At 40.1% G+C, this 21,866-nt stretch overlaps 1 protein-coding gene across 8 annotated transcripts in view; it reads right to left on the bottom strand.

Annotated features, from left to right (window-relative positions):
• Positions 1 to 21,866, bottom strand: part of PDE10A (phosphodiesterase 10A) — a 398,987-nt gene that overhangs the window by 30,028 nt on the left and 347,093 nt on the right. For all 8 annotated transcript variants that reach the window (XM_042479399.1, XM_042479409.1, XM_042479371.1 and 5 more), the window contains 5 exons: positions 20,323 to 20,465; positions 16,763 to 16,855; positions 14,075 to 14,261; positions 13,541 to 13,683; positions 10,976 to 11,059 (listed from right to left, as the gene is read on the bottom strand). In XM_042479399.1, coding sequence (XP_042335333.1) covers positions 10,976 to 11,059; positions 13,541 to 13,683; positions 14,075 to 14,261; positions 16,763 to 16,855; positions 20,323 to 20,465 — 650 coding nt within the window. The remainder of the gene's footprint in view (positions 1 to 10,975; positions 11,060 to 13,540; positions 13,684 to 14,074; positions 14,262 to 16,762; positions 16,856 to 20,322; positions 20,466 to 21,866) is intronic.

Genomic DNA, 21,866 nt, shown 5'->3' with positions numbered 1-21,866 from the left:
ATGGCAAGAAAGAGAACTACCTTGCCTCTATGGTTAAAATTCAAGATATGAATTACCCACCTAAGACATTTTAAAATTCAAAATTCAAAAGCTGTTTTAAACAATCTCTACACATTACTAAAAGAGCCTTAATAGTTTAATATTTATATTTAATATTTTGCTTCTATTTATTGCTAACACATCAATAAAATGCACATTTATTGAGAAGACTCACTGATGTCAGGGGAACTTATTTCTATGCAAGAAGGCAATGCCTGTAATTATAGACAGCTGATAATTTGTTTGTTTTTACCTAGTAACACCACTCACTTTGAGTGAGTTGTATGGTATTTACTGGTATTATGGGTGAAGGTGCAGGTTAGTGTTTTAGTACAATGTATGTTTCTTGTATTGTGAGGTATTTTCTGACCCCAAAGACATTTCCAATGTCCCTCTCTCATTAATGTATTCTTAATTTCCCTCAAATGGAGTCATCTTACTGATGGCATGGAATAGTTTTAATTGCAATATGTTGCATTAGCTGAGAAAAAAAAGTACCTGAATGGCAAAAAGCAATAGATTTGTTGCCTCATTACTGGTTTCTGCCCTGACTTTAAAAACAAACTATAAATGGCAAGTATCCAAAACATGGGGGAACAACTTATAACTCTTGAGTTGCTAATGAAATAAGATGCCTACATTGTGGATCCAGTTCTGTGTAGTTTCTGCAACAAAACCTGGGAGGCTAAAATATCCCATCCTGCTACACAAGAGTTAAATTAATACAAGAAGCTCTGTTCAGATCACAGAACCTACAGACAATAAATAATAACTTTAAACAATTAATAATAGCCACCTTGAACAATTAGGAGGAAGGGTGGAATATAAATCAAACAAGTTATAATAAAAGTCTTATATCAATATTAAATAAAATGTATTCAATAAAAATGTATTATTGATATAAAGTACAGAAGATTGATTAACTGAGAAAAAGAAAATATATGTTTCTGTTTAAAAAAGCAAAACTTGATCCCAGATTAAAAATGAAATATGAACTTCTGTCATGGATTTATTAAGTATGGGTTCTACTAAGCGGTGGTCCTGCCATGCAAATTAGGACACCTAACTTTTCACCAATCCCCGTAGTTGCTAGTTAAGCCCTGCTCTCTGGACAAACCTTCTTGTAAAGCCTAGGACCCCCTAGAATGGGATGGGATATTGTATGAAGAAGAGTGCAATAGATAGAACAGGGAAAAAATGTAACCCAAACATTACCTGTGGGCCAGGGTTCTCAGAAAGCAAATGGGATGGGTATATGATGAATATTCATACATTGATGAATTTTCAAAACAAAAAATAATATGTATAGAATATGTCATATCTTTAGTGTTTTGAACGTTAATTTAGTAGAATGCATCCTATTTTATGAGGAGTACAAGTCAACTCTGTGGAAGATGCTCAAAAGGAGAATCATCTGGATTTTCAGAATTCGTTAAACCAAAAAATAGAAACAGAGAACACATGTCCTACAGCAGATAGCTTTCTGTTTAATGAGGGTGATAATCCCATAACCATTAACTGTACTTTGCACTCACTGCTTATTTTGCCTAAAGCCCTCAGAATTCAAAGTTTGCAGTGAGGTTCACTAATTTCTCAAACAGCAAAAAAAAGTTTGACCACTTCAACAGTTCAACAAATAAGCAAGCTTTTCTTAAAAGTTTCATCTGGGATGCTTGAAAATACCAAGGGCACTCTGGAGGGAGTCAAGCTTGATCACCAAAAGAACATCTGGAACGTGAAGTCAAAGGCTTTCATGGCCGTCATCCATAGTTTTGTGGGTTTTTCGGGCTATGCGGCCATGTTCTATAAGAGTTTATTCCTGATGTTTTGCCAGCATCTGTGGCTGGCATCTTCAGAGATCTTCTCTGAAGATGCCAACCACAAATGCTGGTAGGTGTGGTCAGAAGAAATGTTGGAATCTACTGGACAATCCCTGGATGCTTTGTAGCAAATCAGTAAGGGCTTTGACTTCTAGTAGTAGGGGGGAAAACATCTTTCCTCTTATAAATTAGAATGCTGATATGCATTTAAATTTGTTGGAGGATGGGATTAGTAATAAATCATTCTGAAACATGAGTTTGAGCTCAGTTCTGGTACTGGAAATTCCTAGCCTGAGCACTTCCTTGATTGTACCCTTGATTTTTAAGGGTACCATGTTACTGCCCTCCTGAGCCACCATTCTGCATCTAAGGGGTTTAGAAAAAGAATCTAAGCAGATTCTCCAAACCTGATGTTTGCCTTCATCTGGATTAAATAACCTACATATATTTTGTACAGGCTGGGGAAGACATTTAAGAGGAGTTAGTATCCAGTTTGTTTGTAACCGATATATGATTGTAGATAAAGCAATAAACTAGCTACTGTATATTCTCGACTACAAGCCGATCTCATGTATAAGTCCAGGGCAGGTTTTCGGGCCAAAATTATGCATTTTGCCATGACCTGTGAATAAGCCGAGGGTAAAACTTGGAGGCTCCTTCAGTGTGTGAATGTCTGCACGTAGCAAGAGGAACTCTACTTGCGGCTTTTTGCTTCAGCGTTTCAACTGTGGTTTCACTCTTGACTCCCCAGACAGCAGCAGACAGCACGGGTGGCAGAGGAATTCTGTTTGTTTGTTTAACAGCAATTAATCATCCAGGATTCTTTCTGCTTGGCTCAAGAGAAAAAGGAACTCTCTCCTCACAACACAGGGGAATCTGAAAGGGCTGTTATCATATTATCATACCGTAAATAAGTTGACCTGGGATTTTGGAGTCAATTTTTGGGCATAAATTTTTAGACTTATATATGGTAAGTAAATGGGTGCGACTTACACTGGGTGAAACCTCAGAAGAGGGGTGGCACCTGATTGGACCCTCATTCTGCTGCGAAGGAAAAGGGTGAGTGCACCTCTCTTGCCTTTGCCATGGTGATGGATTCCTCTCCAGGAGGAGTCCGTAACAGTGGAGAAGGACAAGGATGAGTACACCCCTCCCTGCCACACCACAGTGGTAGTTCCCTTTTTAGGGGGAAGCTGTCACAGCAGCAAAGAAGGACCCTTTCGGCCACTGCTGCCCCCCTGATAGCCCCCCCCCCCCCGGTCGCCTCACCAGAGTGACACCAGAGGAAGGGACGTCACTGAACTAAGCAAATTAAAAATGAGCAAAATTGAAGCCAGAACTATACTGAAATGACTGTGTGCTTTAGAAGGGAAACATAGTTTACAAAACAGTCTACCATCAGAAAAATCTGACAGAATATATCTTCCATAAAACCTTTCCTTGAGGGTTGTTTTTTTTAAAAGACATTTGTAAGAAATAAATGTAATATGTGTCCCTGACATTTCAGTTAGTACTCTATCATGTATCCCCAATACACTGTGATTCCAAACTTTACTTTGTAATTTTTAAAAATTACTTTGTAAATATGTCAAAACTCATAACAGAATATCAGTTTGTTTTGAGATACACACATATGCTCACACATACGAAAAGAGAAAATAAAATATAATTAAAAATAAAACAAGTACATTTTAAAAGAGGTAAGTTTGATGGAAAACACTAACTCTCCCATTCAAAAAGCTCTGCAGGGCTCTGAAGCACACATGGAGATCTGAACAAGTTGGAATTGTCCTATTCATTTTAATTTTCTTAATGTGGAAGTGATGGATCAATTCTTGCTCATACCAAAAATATGAAGGACTGAAGGAAAATGGGGAGAGGGCAGAGATCAGGATTTTCCTGATCCCTTTATTCCAGCTTCTGGAGTGAGAATACAGGAAATCTGGGGTGTGGGGGGATTAAACTCAACTATTTTCTCTTGAAAAATGGTACCATTCGTTGTGTACATTTCAGTCATTTTCAGATTATGGTGACCCTACGGTGAATCTATTGTGAGGTTTTCTTGGCAAGATTTGTTCAGAGGAGGTTTACAATTCCCTTCCCCTGAGAGCCTGTGACTTGTCCAGGGTCATGCACTGGGTTTCATGGCTGAGTTGGGAATCAAATCCTGATGTTCCGAGTCACAGACTAACACTCAAACTATGCTTTTTAATGCATGGTGTTGAAGTATTGTTTTAACTACTTCTTTAATTTTTTTTACATTATATAAAAACTATTGATGGGAAACTGCAGTTAGGTAATTACATTTATTCCATACTATAAACAGGTATAAATTTAAACTTGAAATTGACTACAGATTTATCCCTTTTTGGTAACATGAATACAGTCTATGTTTGAAAACACCCCTAATACTTCCCTAATTCAATAAAAACATGAATTAAATATATGAAAGACTAAGGAAGGCTATTTCAGTCTTTGCAAATTGTAAATTCTCTAATGTCTATGGAAGCAGTAATGAAAGTTCAGAATACGAAATGCCTGATCTACATGCAACCACAGCTTCCCCTCAAGAAGTTATGATACTATATGTGATGACAATAACACTGCTGTAGTTGTCCATGGAGATTATTGCACATGACTATCCCTGATGGGATAGATGCGTGTTTAACCCATCAATGATGGATCTTACTGTATTTCTCATAGGCAGCCTGGGCTTATCCCATGGCTTTTTAAGAACTGGAAAATCCTGTTCTTGAAAAGCTATGGGATAAGCCTGCATTGCATATGGACTGCCTACAGGGGAATGCAGTAAAATCCATCATTGATCGGTTAAACACGCATCTATCTATCGTGTGCAATAATCTCCCATATTATTTATGAAGCATAACAAAATATCCAGAGATTCTGATAGCCCTTAATACTTTAGTCACTTAGGACAGAAAACATTTTCCTTCCCAGAGCATTAGAAGCAGTTTGAAAGAATAATTTGTTTGTTTCCTATTCATTCTTATGTCACTTCTGGGAAATAATTGTTGTAGGCTTTATATTTTAGGTTGGTTCTAAACAATACTGACAGAAGGAGAGCCAATCAGAACTAAAATTTCTTACACACTACACAGTTATAAGGCTTTCATACCACTTTGAATGCCATGAATCCATGCTACTGAACCCTGGGATTTTGAGTTTAGTAAAATACTTACAGTTCTCTGTACAGTTCTCTGCCAGAGAGACCTAATGCCTCACCAAACTACAAATTCCAGGATTCCATAGGATGCCGCCATGTGTTTTAATTCTAATGTTTTAATTCTAGTGGATTTTTGCTACATTAATGATTTGTCCTAACAGGAAACATGTTTCAGTACTGAGAAACTAAGTCCCACCTTCTCCCTAAAGTGGTAATAAACTGCTATAAACCACAAGCGTGAAAGAGAAGTAAGACATATTTAAGTAATTTCAGATATTTCAGTTTCTTCCATGTCTTCTTTCTATAAGCAATTTAATTTTGAGTGGAACTGAATCATACCTTTATACAGTGTGACCTTTGTTTACGCGGGGGATAAGTTCCGGACTCCCCCGCGTAAAACAAATAATGCCTATGCTTGAGCCCCATGTAAATGAATGGGGCTCATGTATGTGGCGGCGTGGCAGTGCGCGCACCCCATTCATCCCTATGGGATGTGCCACCCTTTCTTCCTCACGCGGCTTTCAGCCGCATATGATGTGAGTGCACTGTATTAGCAAAATGAGTTTAAATTCAGCAAACACCAGCAGTTTACAGACCGCCCCTTTCCCCGACGGATTGGGACCTCAGCTGCCACAGCAGCAGCCCTGAGACCCCAATCCGCCGTTTTTCCAGGCCACGGGGAAGCAGCAAATGGCCACTTCCCCGCGGCCTGGAAAGGGGTGTCCTTGGGACTTCAAGCCCCAAGAACACCCCAACAGTGGCAGGGAAAAGGGGAAAGGGGCCACTTGGCCCCTTTCTCCTTTGTGTTGCTGGCGCAGCCATGTACAGGCTACGCCAGTGATACAAAACCAAAAAGGAGCTCCAAAACGGAGCTCCTTCCGGGGCTGTGGAAAGGGCACCACAGGCACCCTTCTGCGGCGCCAGGACGTCATGTCCGTGCCGCTCCATTTGGAGGAGGCGTGGTCGTGACATTGTAATGGCGGCGCCCATGTGGACAGGGCGCCGCCATTTTGTATGTAACCTGTACGTACTACGGTTAGGGGCGTCTAGAAGAGACACCCACCGGAAACCCTAGTACGTACAGAGTACGTACTAGGATGCCCATTTGTAAAGGGCCACCCTTACCAACAGAAGAGGAGCTGACTCATCTGGAAGCATGTCCTATGAAGGGTGGCTTAGGGAGCTGGGAATGTTTAGCCTGATTAAAAGAAGGTTAAGAGGGGACATCATAGCAATACTTAGATATTTCAAAGAGGGAAAATTATTTTTTCCACGGCTCCAGAGACTATGACATGGAGCACTAGATTCAAACTACAGAAGAAGAGATTTTACCCAAATCTCAATTTGAGAGTGGAACACACTTCCTCGGAGTGTGGTATAGTCGCCTTCTTTGGAGGTTTTTCAACAGAGGCTGAATGGCCATCTGTTGGGGGCACTCTGATTAGTGTACCTGAATGGTAGGTGGTCTTGATGGCCCCTGTGGTCTCTTTCAACTCTATGATTCTATGGCCCATTACAGACGGGCCTAAATGTACACGCTCCACACATACTAGGGTTACAAAGGTGCGTCCTTTCTGTACACTCCCAACTCTAGCACGCGCGGAGCGTGCACAAAATGGCAGTGGCCGTTCCACACAGCCACTGCCATTACATCACGACCATGCCGCCTCCAAATGAGGTGGCATGGATGTGACGTCTTTGCGCCGCGCAAGAGCGCCCTTTCCATGGCGTAAGAAGGAGCTCCGAAACGGAGCTCCTTCTGGGGTTTGCGTTGCTGGGCGCAGCCTTTACATGGCTGCGCCCAGCGACACAGAGGAGAAAGGGTCCAAGTGGCCCCTTTCTCCTCCTCTCCGCCGTCATCAGGTGTCCTTGGGGCTTGAAGCCCCAAGGACACCCCTTTCCAGGTCGCGGGGAAGCGGCCTTTTGCCACTTCCCCATGGCCTGGAAAGTGGTGGATCGGGGCCACGGAGGCTGCCGGTTTGGCAGCTGAGGCCCCGATACAGCGGGGAAAGGGGCGGGTGCAGGCCGCCCCAAACGGGCGGTCTGTAACCCACCTTTGATTTTAATCAATTTCTTCTTCTCCTACTGCCTTTTTTGCCTTGTGAAAATCTGCTCCAAATGGTAGGGAGATCCATTCAGAGGGCAGGGAACATGGAAGATGCTATGGAGAGACTGCAGAAATGAAAAAAAGTTCCACGTTTCTTCCATGAGGTACGCTTTAGCAGAGCTGGATCAAAGACACTTCTGTAAATGGAAAATCTCTCCCCACTTTCAAAAGGGCATCAGTGGATAAAATACATACAGTTAGTCCTCCGTGTTTACAGATTCCACATTCATGGCTTGAAAATATTCCCTCTCCTCTCTAAAAAAAACCTCCAAGAAGCAAATCTTGATTTTACCATTTTATATAAAGGATGCCATTTAATACCCCATTGTCTATAATAGGACTTGAGCATCCATGGATTTTGGTATCTATGGGAGGTCTTTGATCCAAACCCCAGTGGATAGCAAGAGCCCACTGTACTACTGCTGTTACATCTTTAAAATATACATAGTGAATTTTCAGTTTTTGCAGTAAGAACCTAGGTTTACAGATACAGTAACTGGAAAGTTAAGTGGGCCCTCCATATACATAGACTTGCCATCCATGGATTTAAGCATCCGCAGACACCAAGACGGGAGGGGAGGCAGCAGAGGAGGAGGAGGAGGAGGAAGGAAGGAAGAAGAGGGCAAAGGAGGCAGAAAAAAGTGAGAGCAGTGATGTCATCGGGGGGCTGCCCCTGGAGGCACTCCTTGGGGCCACACGAGTGCCGCTCCGTGCCTTGGGAGGGTCTCCGGCAGGTGATAAGTGGCCTTTTTCACAGCCTGTGTGGCACTTTCCCTGCCCGCACAGCAATTTTCCTGGCCCCAGAAGTCCCATCTGAAGGTCCCACCCACCCTGCACTGGTTCAGGATCCCCACTGGAAGCCACAGAGGAGGAGGAGGAAGGAGTGGGAGGAAGCAGTAGCAGCAGCAGTGGCGGAGATCCTTTGCTGCCAGCCACCCACCAACTCGGGGAAAGCAGGGAGGGAGAGAGGATGCATCAGGTGAAGTCCCATTGTCCCCAATGGTGGCACAGCCACGCCATCATTGAAGACAATGGGACTTGAAAATCTGCAGATTTTGTTATCCGCAGGGGTCTTGAACAGATCACCCATGGATACCGAGGGTCCACTGTATTTAGTTGAAAGCCAGAGTGATGTAGTAGAGTTTGAGCACTGGACTATGAAGATTATCGCACCGGGTTCTCGGCCCGGCACGACAGGAAACGGAAACGAGTGGGGGACGGATTTTACCGCACACACCCATCCCTCACTTGTTCCGTTCCCCCTCTCTTCCCTGCCCATTCTGTTCCAGAGGGAACGCTTTTTGAGAACTGTTCAGAACAGTTCTCAAAAATTTCCCCCTCTGGAATGGATTAAGAATGGAAGAGAGGGGGAACGGAACGAATGAGGGACAGGTGCGTGCAGTAAAATCCGTCCCCCACTCGTCCCAGCTCCTTCCGTTCCGTGCTCAGAACGGAATGGAAGGAGCCAATGCGGTAAAGTTCTATGACTCCAGAGACCAGGATTTGATTCTCCACTCAGCCATCAAAATGCACCACATGACCTTGGGGAAGCACACATTCTCAGCCCAAGAAAAGCCCATGATAGTTTCGCCTTAGGGCTGCTGTAAATCGGAAATGACATGAAGGCACACAACTACAACATTTTAGTATATTCCAATTTTTCCAAGGTTTTTCCCAAGGCACTGAAAGGTTTGGGACTGAAACTGATTCAAGTGCTCTGTTTCTTTTTATTTCTCTGACTTCCATGTGTGTATCAGAATGCCCAAAATGGTATCAGTAATGCACATTAGGCAAAGGCTAACATGTTTAGTATGTGCAGCATTTATGTGCAATTGATTATATATTTGTACATATTGACAGGTTTCTGTGTGTGTGAAATGCTTAGGCCTACACACAACTGATTGTCCTAACTACAGTAAACCACCCAAAGGGAAGTTATTTTTACCATACATCTAAGGAGTCACAGACAGAATAGGAAACTGGTGAGGAAACACAACCGCCAAATGGTCTACAAACTGGCCAAGAAAATCCAGCAAATGCTGCGCTCAGCAAAGAATAGGAGAGACCCTCTCACGGCTGCAAAACTTTACCGCATACTGTGCAGCTGTGGACAACTCTACATAGGGACCACCAAATGCAGTGTTTAAACATGAATCAAGGAACACGAAAGACACTGCAGACTGGGTCAGCCAGAAAAATCAGCAGTAGAAGAACACGTTATAAATCATCCTGGGCATAAAATACCATACACTGAAATTCTGGACCATGCCAACAACTATCAGGTCAGAATGCACAGGGAAGCCATTGAAATTCATAAACACCTGGACAACCTTCAACAGGAAAGAAAAAACCCTAAAAGTAAACAAAGTTTGGCTACCAGGCCTGAAAAACACCAAAATCAAGACCCAGCAAATGCAAATGAAAACCACCCAGGGTGAGGGGGGTTTCCCAAAAGACAATGGATCATTAATTAAATAGACAGCCTGAGACCTTGGTATTCAACAACAGAACAATACACTGATTTACATGTAAATCACTTCCTCTCAACTAACAGCACATATACCCTACTCTCTTCCATGCCAGCATTCTCTGAAAATGCCATTTAAACTGGCCTGCCTCTATCCTACAGAATCCTAGGATTTGTAGTTTTGTGAGACATCAGCAACCTCTGGCAGAGAAGACTAAAGATCTTGTAAAACTACAGGTTCCAGAATTCCACAGGACAGTGTATATACACCCATAATCTGACAACAAACCAAAAGAACTAAAAGGTATCTAACTGCTTAATTGCTTTTCTAATAATAATAATAAAATAATAAATTTTATTTATATACCGCCCTGTGGCAAACCAATCCAGGCGGTTTACAACATTAAAATAACATACAGCATAAAAACAATATATTTCCCTCTCCCCTTAAAAAGTTATTAAACTGCATATCTAAATTAAAACCACAATAACTAGTTAGAACAACAATAAATTAAACAAAATAATACCGATAAACCACTGCAACTTCAGTTCTAAAGAAAAGAAAAGAGGGCTTTGGAGACATTACTGAGGAGGGGGGAGATCCTGAGATCTACTATGTCTTGCTTATTTTGTGCACCCGCTGTCCAGCTAGTAATTACAGTACTTTATGTAGTTTTCAGAAATGCTTATATATGTTTTTTGTATTGTTTCTATTTTATGTTGCAATTCAATTGGTTGTTCTACTTATAGTATTGTTTAATGTTATTTCTTATTCCCAATCAGCAAGTTTTGTCTGTTCATTGCTTACTTAATACCTTAATATATTCCCAAATTATTTACTAATTGCAATCCTCTGTTGTTGTTTTTTAAAAGAACTTCTGTTTGTTGGCAGTTTTGACTGCTGCTCTTCTGTGTTATTTGTCTTTTATATTCTATCATAATTACCAACAATTTCTCCATGTGACCTTGTTTCATTTAACCGATAATGCATTTTTACATATAATTGATATGTGAGTTGGCTAGTAATTTTTTTAACAAATATTTCCTTTTATCTCAGTTCACACATCAACTGTTTGCATTTATAATCTATAACCAATGTACCTGCAAAATATTATCAATCCAACGATTTACTTGAATTGAAAGCACAACTTTGTATGAATTGATACTAAGGATTTTTTGTTTTACAGAAGCAATGAAAAATGTCATACAAACATAAAATCAGATCCTACATTTATAGCAGTCTAATTTAACAGGCAACCTAGAAATACTATATTTCAAATTATGGCATACCACCGAATAAACCACAAAAAAATGATAATTGTACCGATGCAAAATAATTTTTAAAAATGAATTCATACCAGCCTATCCCACAACACTGATGGACCATATGGATAAAAATGGCTGCCCAGAGATCTTCATAAGGACTAATGTCAAAATGGTATCTGTTATAAGAGAAACATACAGTTAGGAGAACTAAAGATAGAAGGGTGTCATTCATGCTTTACACTTCATAAACACGTTTTTAAAATAGGAATATCAGACCATTCCAAATAAAGCACTAATTATATTTTATTCAAATAATCAGTCTTATATTTTATTTTTAAAGTGCCCAATAGCTTAATCATTCTCTAGATGGCTAATTACCAAAAAAAATAAAAAACCAAGTTAATAACACCACACTAAAAGAGCAAAAGTTAACATAGCTGAAAGGAAAATCAGTAGCAAGGGATACAACAGTGGAACATATGGTAAAATCAGTTAAAACCACCAAAAGAATGAAAGAAAAAATCAGAACAATGTAGAGTGCTAAAAGCACTAAGCTAAAAGAAGGTCTTCAGGAACCATAAGGAGGCATGCTAACTCCAGGCCTCTTACACAGTATAGAGTTACTGATTAGGGTAGAATGGTCTGTTTCCAACTTTGGGGTTTGCCTGAAGTAGTGTGAGATCCCTGAAGTGGACTAAACTAGTTGTATGAATCACTTTGCACCACTGGGGGGGGGGGGGCAGTGCCAGTGGTTTTTACTTTTCAAAGACAGACAAAGCCTTTCCTTTGCAAGCTTTTGCCCCCAAACCCTACAAATGATGCCCAAACAGCCATCCTCAGTTTTCTATCTGCAAATAAAGTAGGTGTAGTCATCTTTACTCAAGCTTAATAGGAGAAAGAATTTATGAGAACTATGACAGATGGGTTAAGAGATACTCCCTACACAATGACACTTGGCCCTGAGCAGTACTGATAAACAGTTTTGAGCAATTGAAATTTCTTATTTTGTTTACGCTGTCATCTTCTCCTAGCAACCATCTGTTTTGTTTTAATTGTTTTGCTCTCCCACCTCATGTACTAATGTCCCACCTGATGTAATAATGTCCTTGTCATAAAGAAGGTGCTCACAGAAAAATAGCCACCATATCTAAAATTTCAGGTTTGTATCTCCTTTATAACCAGATAAAAACTTGCATGGTTAGGAATACTGAATATATTTGTTTTACACTTTGGTTTTCCTTTTAGTATTATACTTTTATTATTATACATTATTTATATAGTGCTGTAGAGGGATGGATAAATGCATGAGAGCCAGGGACCAAATCTCCCCACCTTCTCATAGACTACTTTTCACCTCCAACAAGCAACTCATTTAGTACAGCCTTCTAACCTTCTATGTAGCATTTTTAGGAGCCTGGAGGAACTGCTGCAGGAAGCAGGGGGCAGAAAAATGGTCTTCATTCAGTCCCATTAGGTAGGGTTAATTCAGGATATAGCCCAATTTATGTAAGTTGCCCAAAGAAATGTATCAGTGAAATGTAAAATATTTTTCATGGAGAAAGTCCCTCAACTTGTGCAATTATCTACTAGTCGTGTAGAACAGAACTTTGAAGAGACTTGTCTTATATTACTTACAACAAAGAAAACTTGAACAAAATTATTCACAAGCAAGAACAACAACTGCTACTACTACTACTACTACTCGAGATTTTGAAAAACTTCAGATTGTAAGATACCACAGGTAAGTCTCCAGAAACTTTATAATGTTTAATTACAGTAATGGCAAGCAGTGGCATTGTTGATTATAATTACAGTAGTTGAATTCTTGTTTATGACAAATTTGTGCACTGCCTGAGAGGTAACAAACATCATGAAATGGAAGAATACAATACAATCATTTTAAATTGTATTTTATCTTGTTATCCAAAGTTATATTCATAATAATAGGTTGAGGGTCAGAATGATAGAGCTACTCATTGTTTTGTTATTAAGTGTTCCTGAACCATAGTTGTATGCAACAGGTGTTTTATTTTCCCATCACTGAACCCAGTAAAATACTTAGGTGGGTTGGAAACACAGTACTGCATGGCAGATATGTTACAGTTGAAAGTAATTGCTTTATTTATACAAATGATTAATCTCTCATGGCTGCCATGACAACGATGGGATTGTCCCAGATCATTTCAGAGCCTATACATATATCAGGTCATACACTGGATTTGGTGTTCTCTGATGACTGACCTGTACTGAGAGAGTTATCAGCAGTTTCTCTCTCGCTAACTCCCTGGTGAGAGAGACTTAGCAGAGATTTTTAGACTTTGCAAGAGTGAAGGATAAGTTAAACTGGGACCAACAGGGAGTTCCTCTCAATGCAAATAGTTCCAAAGAAGATACTGCTTCAAGATATCAGTAAGGGGAGAAAACTTTAAATTCCCTGTCTGGGCCTACTTGTTGATCTGCTAATCTAATGCATTTTTAAAAAAAAAATCATCACATTCAGTTCAAAAATGTATTTACTAGCATGTCCACTTTAACCCTTTGAACAGCTACAACTGTCACATTAGAAAGTGTGGGCATCATGCAGGGAGAAAGGCAGAATACAAATTAAATAAAGTGTAATTTACTTTTATGTTCAAAAATTACATTTAAAAACTTACAATTCAATTTCTTTGCAGAGATGTGGTGGGAGTTTACAGTCCATGAGGTTTTGCCATTCTTCTGCTGTACATACACTATGATAAGAAAGCTTCTCCATAGTTACACGATAAATGCACTCTGAATGGCGAATTCTGTGGTACATCTAAAATAAAATATGATGCTTTTATAAGTGATAAATATATCAAACATAGCTAAAATATATTTTAACTCCCCCCTGTTAAATCTTTTATTTATACTAAACATTTGTGCATCCTAAGTCACATTACTTAAGCCGTCTTTTTGAGGGCTAAATGGAAATAATTTAAAAGAGATAATAAATTGATGTAGTGATCATGAATGGAAGGCCTTTGTAAAATTTTAAGCAATGTAACTGAAACTTTGATCCCAAAAATCAGCATAGTCTTTGTTCTTTTAACTATCAAATCAGTACAACTGTGTTCACTAAACAAAAGCATTAATATTAATAACATGTTTTATAAAATGAACTGATTTCATTCTGGTGAAGTTGGCTGTTTCTATGGAATAAAACTTACATTAGCACAGTGTAAGGCTAAAGCACAAAAGACTGCAAACATTTTAAAGTTGTTCTCATCAGTTTTAGAGAAGGCACTTCCACTTAGTTTGTTCACCATCTGCACAACGCCTATTACAGTTCCTCGGCTCACAATAGGCATGCATAAAATGTTCCTTGTGGTGTATCCTGTGTAGAGATCTACTTCTCTAGACATTTAATGAGGAGGGGGAAAAGAAAAGGAAAAAAATTAATAGACTTTCATTTCAAAGATTCATACATTCACTTTTTTATGTGAAAGATCTAATAACACTGGGCATGATGGCCCTTGAAAAGAACCAGCGTGATATAGTGGTTTGAATGGTGGCCTATGACTCTGGGAGACCAGGGTTCAAATCTCCACTCAGCCATAGAAACCCTCTTAGTGACTTTGGACAAGTCAAATTCTCTCAGTCTCAGCGGTAGGCAAAGGCAAATCCCATCTGAACAAATCTGCCAAGAAAATCTCATGATAGTTTCCATAAGTCAGAAATGACTTGAAGGCACAGAATGCATATGATGACTGTCAGAAGATGCTAATGTTTAGGTAGAGAAAGCATGGTCACATAAACAGGAAATCCAATGGAGCTCTATGATGGAATCCTATGGATCTGCAGGGGACTCCCTAAGACTTCCTCTTCCCTCTTATGATGAATAGGTAGGATGAAAATTTCACCTTGCTTTTAGATACAAGAGCATCTGAAGGTCAGAAACTGTTTCTCTGGAATCATTATAAGAGCATGCAACCCTTTGAAATTTGATTTGGATCAGAAGATTTTAAAAAAAACTGAATCAGTGTTTGTGTGTTTGTTTTGAAGCACAACAAAACACAGGTCTAATTAGGCCCAAGTAAGGCAATGAGCTGTGGTCAAGAGAACAGTATAAATCTATAGACCTACTGTGGAGGGATGTAATGTTTCACTAAATTTCTTCTCAAAGAAACAGCTAGTAATTTTACCATTTTAATACCTACTGCAAGAAAGTTTGTAAACTAGTTTTTGAGGACCATTCACAATTCAAGACTTTTGCTATGCAAAATGAGGACTTGGTTGTTCATCACAGAAAATAGCATTTTCCGCACATAATATTCTTGCATATAAATATTATTTTATGTGTGGAATACTTCTCCCGACCTACTGGTCCTGGGAGAAGGCTTTGCTGGCGTCTCATTGGAGAGACCAGAAATTTAAATAAAACCGGCACACTTCTGTGGCTGTTAGCAGGGAGTGGGCAGGGCTTAGCCTGCTTGAGGCTCTCCTGCCTGACCTCCCTGTCACTTGCCTTGATCACTGGCCCACCCTCCCAGAGTGTGAGATTCATTCTGGTTGCTTTGGGGCCGGGTAGGAATTTTTGCCCTTGTTTTTCCAAGGGTTTTTGCCTACCCTATACTGTTAATTGGGGAATTGGACAATTGGCTTAGGGTGTAGTCATAAATAGGCTTCATGGGATAGGTGGGGGGAGATAGACATTTCGGTGAACACCTCAGCACCCTCCTAAAGGGTGAAGGTGGGTCTCTGGAACTGAGGTTTACGCTTTGAGACTGAACACGAAGGGAAAGAGATTTGCCTTGGAGCTGGCCTGAGATTTAAACTGTCACTTAAGTCTTGAGAGTTAAGTGGGGAAGTCTTGGGTTGGCCTTCTGGATGAGGGCCGGCTGGGGAGCAACCCAAATTATGGCTTGCCCTTGGGGCTCAGGTGTTTTCGCCTTTTTGGAAGCTGGGGAATTGGTCTTGGAGCAGACCATCCACTAGCTGTTCCTGCACAAGGTTCTCCCCCCTGGGCTTGCAGTCCTCAAAGAAATAAAATTAAATAGGTTGAGTTTTAACAAAGTTGCCCATTTTACAAGCCAGTTCTTTGTGTCTGGTCTCGTTATTCAATGAGTTGGTCAGCAAAATGCTGTTTCCTGTATAGAAATTGTTGTTTCTTATGCAATTTTCCCATGAAAAAGTTTTGTGCAAAATACATCCCCAATTACAGCATTTTATGTGCACGAAACAGCTTTTTGTATGCACAAAAATAACATTCTGGCATATAAACATAATTCTCTGTGCAGAAAATGCTATTTCCTGCAGAGAAAATGTTTTCTGTGCAAAATAACCATATGTGAATTTTGCACTGAAAGATTCTCAAAACTGCAAAGATCCTTGTCGGTCCAGGAGTCTTCTCCTCAGTTTTTTTCACATTCTAAAAACATATTTTTGACACTTTTAAAATATTTCCATATATTCTTTTCATTCCTACTATGATTATGGTGAAGTGGGGGGAAGTTGATTAGAGAGAGTGGGAGAGAGGGAAGGAGAGAGAGGGTATGAGAATGAGTGAGGGGGAGGGAGGGAGGGAGAAAGAGAGAGATTTTAGAACTAATAGTGTGCATTTCTTTGGGAATTCAAACCTGACACAACAAAATAATTAACTTGGTAGATTTGATCTGGGAGGGCCCTATCCTTTTAAAGCAGTTGTTCTTGGCCTTTTGACATGCTCCAGAAAGAGGTGCCATTCCTAAATTAAGAAATAATCTCCAAGAGTATCAAGACAACTCGCCTTTGCCATTTATTTAAAGTAAACTGTATTGAAAAGCCATAAATGCAAATCCAAATTCTAAATTTGCTTTAGAAGAACACAGTGCTAGTTGTGTTGCATTCATATATGATGAGCTTACTTAATTTCATACCTGTTAAAACGTGGATCAGCATAGGCATCAGGAATGTTGAGGACTTCACCTGTTCTTGCTACCTGACCAGCTATTCCTTTTTCAATAGAAAACCTGCATATGACATAAAGAGATGCACATATGTTTACATAATATGCTTAGAAGGAAGTGCATTTGAAGCTGGTAGCATGAGCTCTCACAGACTTGAGTCTATTTCCTCTGCATGCATCTGAGAAAGTACACTTTCAGTCTCAAAAGTGCAACAAGACTGATTATCAGAAATAATCCATTGTGAAGTCGAAGGCTTTCATGGCCGACATCCATGGTTTTGTGGGTTTTTTCGGGTTATGTGGCCATGTTCTAGAAGATTTTCTTCCTGATGTTTCACCAGCATCTGTGGCTGGCATGTTCAGAGAATTCTCTGAAGATGCCAGCCACAGATGCTGGTGAAACGTCAGGAAGAAAATCTTCTAGAACATGGCCACATAGCCCAAAAAAACCCACAAAAAAAACCCCCAGAAATAATCCAGTTTGAGATCAGTTTAACTACCCTGGCTCAATGCTAAGAAATTCTGGGGACTGTAGTATGGTAAGACATTTACCCTTCTCTGTCAGAGAGCTCTGGTGCCACAATAAAGTACAATTCCTAGGATTCCCTAGCACTGAGCCAGGGCAGTTAAAGTGGTCTCAAACTGGATTATTTCTGCAATGTGTTTTGGACCTAAGAGGATTACACTGAAAGCTTTTGATGGTGTCACTTTCCACTTTTTGTGCTGGAGTCTAGAAGAGATCCAGCATCTACAAAAGTGGCCTTGGAAGGCTGTGTTCCATTTGTAGGATGAATTATATCAACTCTACAGATTTCCACAAAGGAAGATCCGTGAAAAGCATGCTAGATATCAATCATGATAAATGGAATATGCCAGGATGACCTATTTCCAGGATACCCTAATTAGAATGATCAAAGTTGTCCTTTTCCAAGATCCAGGGGGTGGAAGAAGACAAGCAGGTTCTCATGTTGCCTATAAGGCTTTGAATTCTAGATAATAACTTGAGGACCCAGGAGATGCCCAGATTATTTTTCCCATTCCTTAGGCTTGGATGCTGTAAGGAGAAGCAAGTTTTTAAAAAAGAACCCAACATTTCCCATTTCTGAGGCCATTTGAACTGACCTCAGGAATGAAGTATAGGACCAACTAGAAGATAATACAGAGCACCTATCTGTTGAGTCTCTGAGTTGATGTTACAGCCACCAGGGAAAAAAGGAGTGAGGATATTCTGAGAAGCATCATCTAGGAATTCAATGGGAGACTGATGTAGCACCCACAGACTCACATTAAGGAGGCATGGAAGCCTTAGAGTAATTGAACCACTCCGCATTATATAACTACTACCCAGCCTCATCATCTGAAACCCACATCCCAATGGGAACACAAACTGGAACTTCTGGAAAGGAACAGAGGAGTCTTTTGGAAGGAGGTGGAGAAGGGAGGAGGCTTAATTTTTTTTTAAAGAAAAACATTTTTCCTTCCTTTAACTCAAGATAGCCCTAGAGGGATAATGGCATTTCTTCATCAAAGAAAACAAACTGAGACATGTTTTGAGATTTCTATTTATTGGTTACAAATTTACTTTTCTTCATGTCCCAAGTATAGGGTTAAGATGAAGAGCACAGTAATTGTGATCCTTTCCATGAATACTGGGATAATTCTTGTGATCAAAACAGTAGCTGTGATGCAGTATTTGCTTATATTTAAGAGGCTCTCAAAATATTTCTGATTAAGAATTTACCACCCTTGTTTCACTGACTAAGCCTTATAAGTATTCATTTATTGCTACCCTTAGGGTGGATCAGTGACATCTAACTGAAATACACCCTTATCTCATACCTTATTGTTATTAACAAACAAGACATTTGAAAAGTGAGTGAAGTCATAGAGTCACAGAGTTGGAAGAGACCACAAGGCCCACTCAGTCCAACCCACTGCCATGCAGGAAATCACAATCAAATCACCCCTGATAGATGGCCATCCAGCCTCTATTTAAAAACCTCCAAAGAAGGAGACTCCACTACGCTTTGAGGGAGCGTGTTCCATTGTCGAACAGCTCTGTGTATATGTTGATGGGGGTGGAAAGAAAAGGGAAATGCAAATCAGTGGCAAAACAGAATCGAAGATGAAATCCTATGCTTCAGGACAGCCTTTCCCAAACTGATAGTTCCTAGACAAGCCAAACTTCCACCATTCCCATGTAACAACCATATTGTGTGTTTTGTAGTGTTTGTAAGGGAAAAATTTCAAGTTGGAGGCAGAGAAGTTTAAAAGAACAAAAGGGGCCCTTTTGAAGGAGCCAACAGCAAAATGTGCTCCTTTGAGGACAACACTGACAACTTCCATGCTTTTCTCTGTAAATCACATGGCATGCCCAACCTACCTTTTAATTAATAAGTTAATAATGACTAAACAATTTCAGTTATTACTGTTGATGGTAACAAATTAATTTTCAAACTCAGTGTTCCAAGTTCTCAGATAGGTGTGTGTGTATGTGTGTTTCAGAGACAGACAGACAGACAGACAGACACAGACAGGAAAACTAAAAGAAAAGTGTGAAAGAAAATTGATCTTCAAACCTGTCCCACCTCTGCTCTAAAGTAATAAGATCCAGGAAACAAAATAAACATGAATTGGGCTGAGTTTCAATCTAAGATAAGTAAATATTAAAATCAAATGAAAAAGAGAAGAAAAATTAAAACAATTTGCTTAGTGATAGCTTCCAAAGACTGCTACAGAGGTAGGCAGATGTGATATCTTCAAGTCACAAACTCCACCACCACCTCTGATCGAGTCTGCACCATTAATTTCCCGTCAAGAAAGACACAGGTTGTAACAGTAACAGATGGATCTTGTCAGACAGCCCAGTGGCCAGCAATAGGCAGCCCGTAGCCAAATCAGGGTTATCCTGCAGCTTTTCAAGAACAAGATTTTCCCATTCTTGAAAAGCTGCAGGAGAAGCCCGACTGCCTACTGCTCGGCCACAGGGATGTCTGATAAGATCCGTCTGTTACGGTTACAGCCCATGTCTATCCCAGTGGGAATTGTCAGTGAGATAATCTCCTGTACAGTCACACTCCTGCAGGCCAATAGTTTTCTGACAAGTTAGAGAAAAATTTGATAAGCAAGGAAGGCCATGGATTATATTGGGAATGGTGCTCTACAACTGTCATTCTGAACTGACCATATGATTTGGTTTGAAAATGACTTTTTACCATCAAATGTTAATGTTTGACAAACCAGAAGCTACAACTTACTATAACACTCACATTTTTACCTACCTTGGAGCAATACAGAGCACATGATCTCCCAAAGGACTGCCTCCAGAAGATGGAATTTCTGGGAGTGACATTACAGCTTCAGACTGTAGTTGTGTTGGCATTGCAATGATCATTTCCAGAAGAACTAACTTCTGGAGTTGCAGACCCTGGTGAGAATGATATTACATGTGACAAAAGTTGTCACAGGGCCTATGATAGCATTTGGGTAATGATACTGGCATGCAAAGGGATAGCCCACTATCTATTTTACCTTATTTCTTTGGTCTTCTTGAAGACAGGTTTCCCTTCTTGTTCCTCTCCAATATCAAATAGGTCCGAATCTAACTCATTGTTCTTCTCATCTACCTGGAAGAGTGCACAGCGATCTGCATTCACCAGGTTTTTTGCATATATCTACATAAAGAGAATAAAGCTACAGTTAATTAAAGCATGCTTAAGAGAAACTGTAATGTTTCATAAACCAAACTGACAAATAAGTGTCAATAAGCATTCTAAACAGAGGGTGTCATCTAATTAATTAGGCACAAATACAGAAATCCTAGACTTATTTCTGTCCTTCCTGAGGGATGGATTACAGAAAGTTTTAGGTTACATCCCTTCCTCTGGGACCCCTTGATCTTCAGGCATGCATCCCACAAAAAAAAAAAAAAAAACCCACACACTCAATTCCAGTAAGAAAAACAAAAACAAATCAACAATTTGATGAGGCCTCTGTGTATGTGTGTGTGAAACAGAGAGAGAGAGATAGAGAGAGGGGGGAAGACAGACAGACAGACAGACAGACAGACAGACAGACAGACAGACGAGAGAGTCAGCTAGATAACAGAGATCCAGTCAGTCTTAGCCAAGAAGCCACTTTCATTCACTCAGATCTTCAGAGAGGATGGTCCTCTCTGAAGATCTGAGTGAATGAAAGTGGCTTCTTAGCTAAGACTGACTGGATCTCTGTTTCCTTTGAGTACATTTTTCCATAGAGTGTGTACTTATCTCTAGAGACACTGCAGGAGGAATGGGAAAAACAGATGTTAATAATGCCTCCTACAATATTTAACAGAAATCCTTTCTCTCTGCTTGGTAATAATATTTGCTCTGGAGAGGTCCGATCAGGACTGGCCATTGTTACATTGATTTTGATTCAGGGGACAAAGCTGTACTGGATTCTTCCACTTTCTATTTCTAGAGGAGGAGAATACTTGCCAGGACTCCAACATCCTCTCTGTACCTCTGATTGGTTTCTTGGCTATTTTTATGACATTTTTCTGCAATGAAGCCATGGTTCTCAATTCGCCAATCTGAACTAGCTGGGTGAGTGAGGTCAGGCAGAAAGTTGCCATGCTGAATATGCTTCCTCCTCATTCCACTTAACTTATGCGGATCTTGGAAATACTTTTGCAACTATAATCTGAATATTCTGCATGGGGCTTGCTTGCAAGTTTGTCAAAAGGATAATATTATGTGAAATTGGGGTAAATCTTCTGCTCTTGAGAGGAATAACTGTGGAATCCAAGCAGGGAGACTCATTTGTTTTTGTTTTGGATGCAGGTGCATTCTAATATTATCTAGTTCTTCTTTTTCTATTACTTGCTCCCTGTTTTCTTCCTGCCATTTCTTTTTGGTGACATGGCTTCCATGAACAGACATGAGAGCTTTGCAGAGGCCTGTCGTCTCATAATGAGGCAGAAAGATGTCTAGGGAGAAAAGAGGTTTCTGTTTGCTCATTATTTTCACATGATGAAAAAAAAATACAAAAGGTGGAAAGCTCCTGAGAGCAATCAACCTCCATCCCCATTTTTA

The sequence above is a fragment of the Sceloporus undulatus genome, chromosome 1 (genome assembly GCF_019175285.1).
Source record: "Sceloporus undulatus isolate JIND9_A2432 ecotype Alabama chromosome 1, SceUnd_v1.1, whole genome shotgun sequence".
In the NCBI taxonomy this organism is placed as follows: Eukaryota; Metazoa; Chordata; class Lepidosauria; order Squamata; family Phrynosomatidae; genus Sceloporus; species Sceloporus undulatus.
Note: the sequence above shows the minus strand (reverse complement) of the source record. Positions and strands in the feature narration are given on the sequence as shown.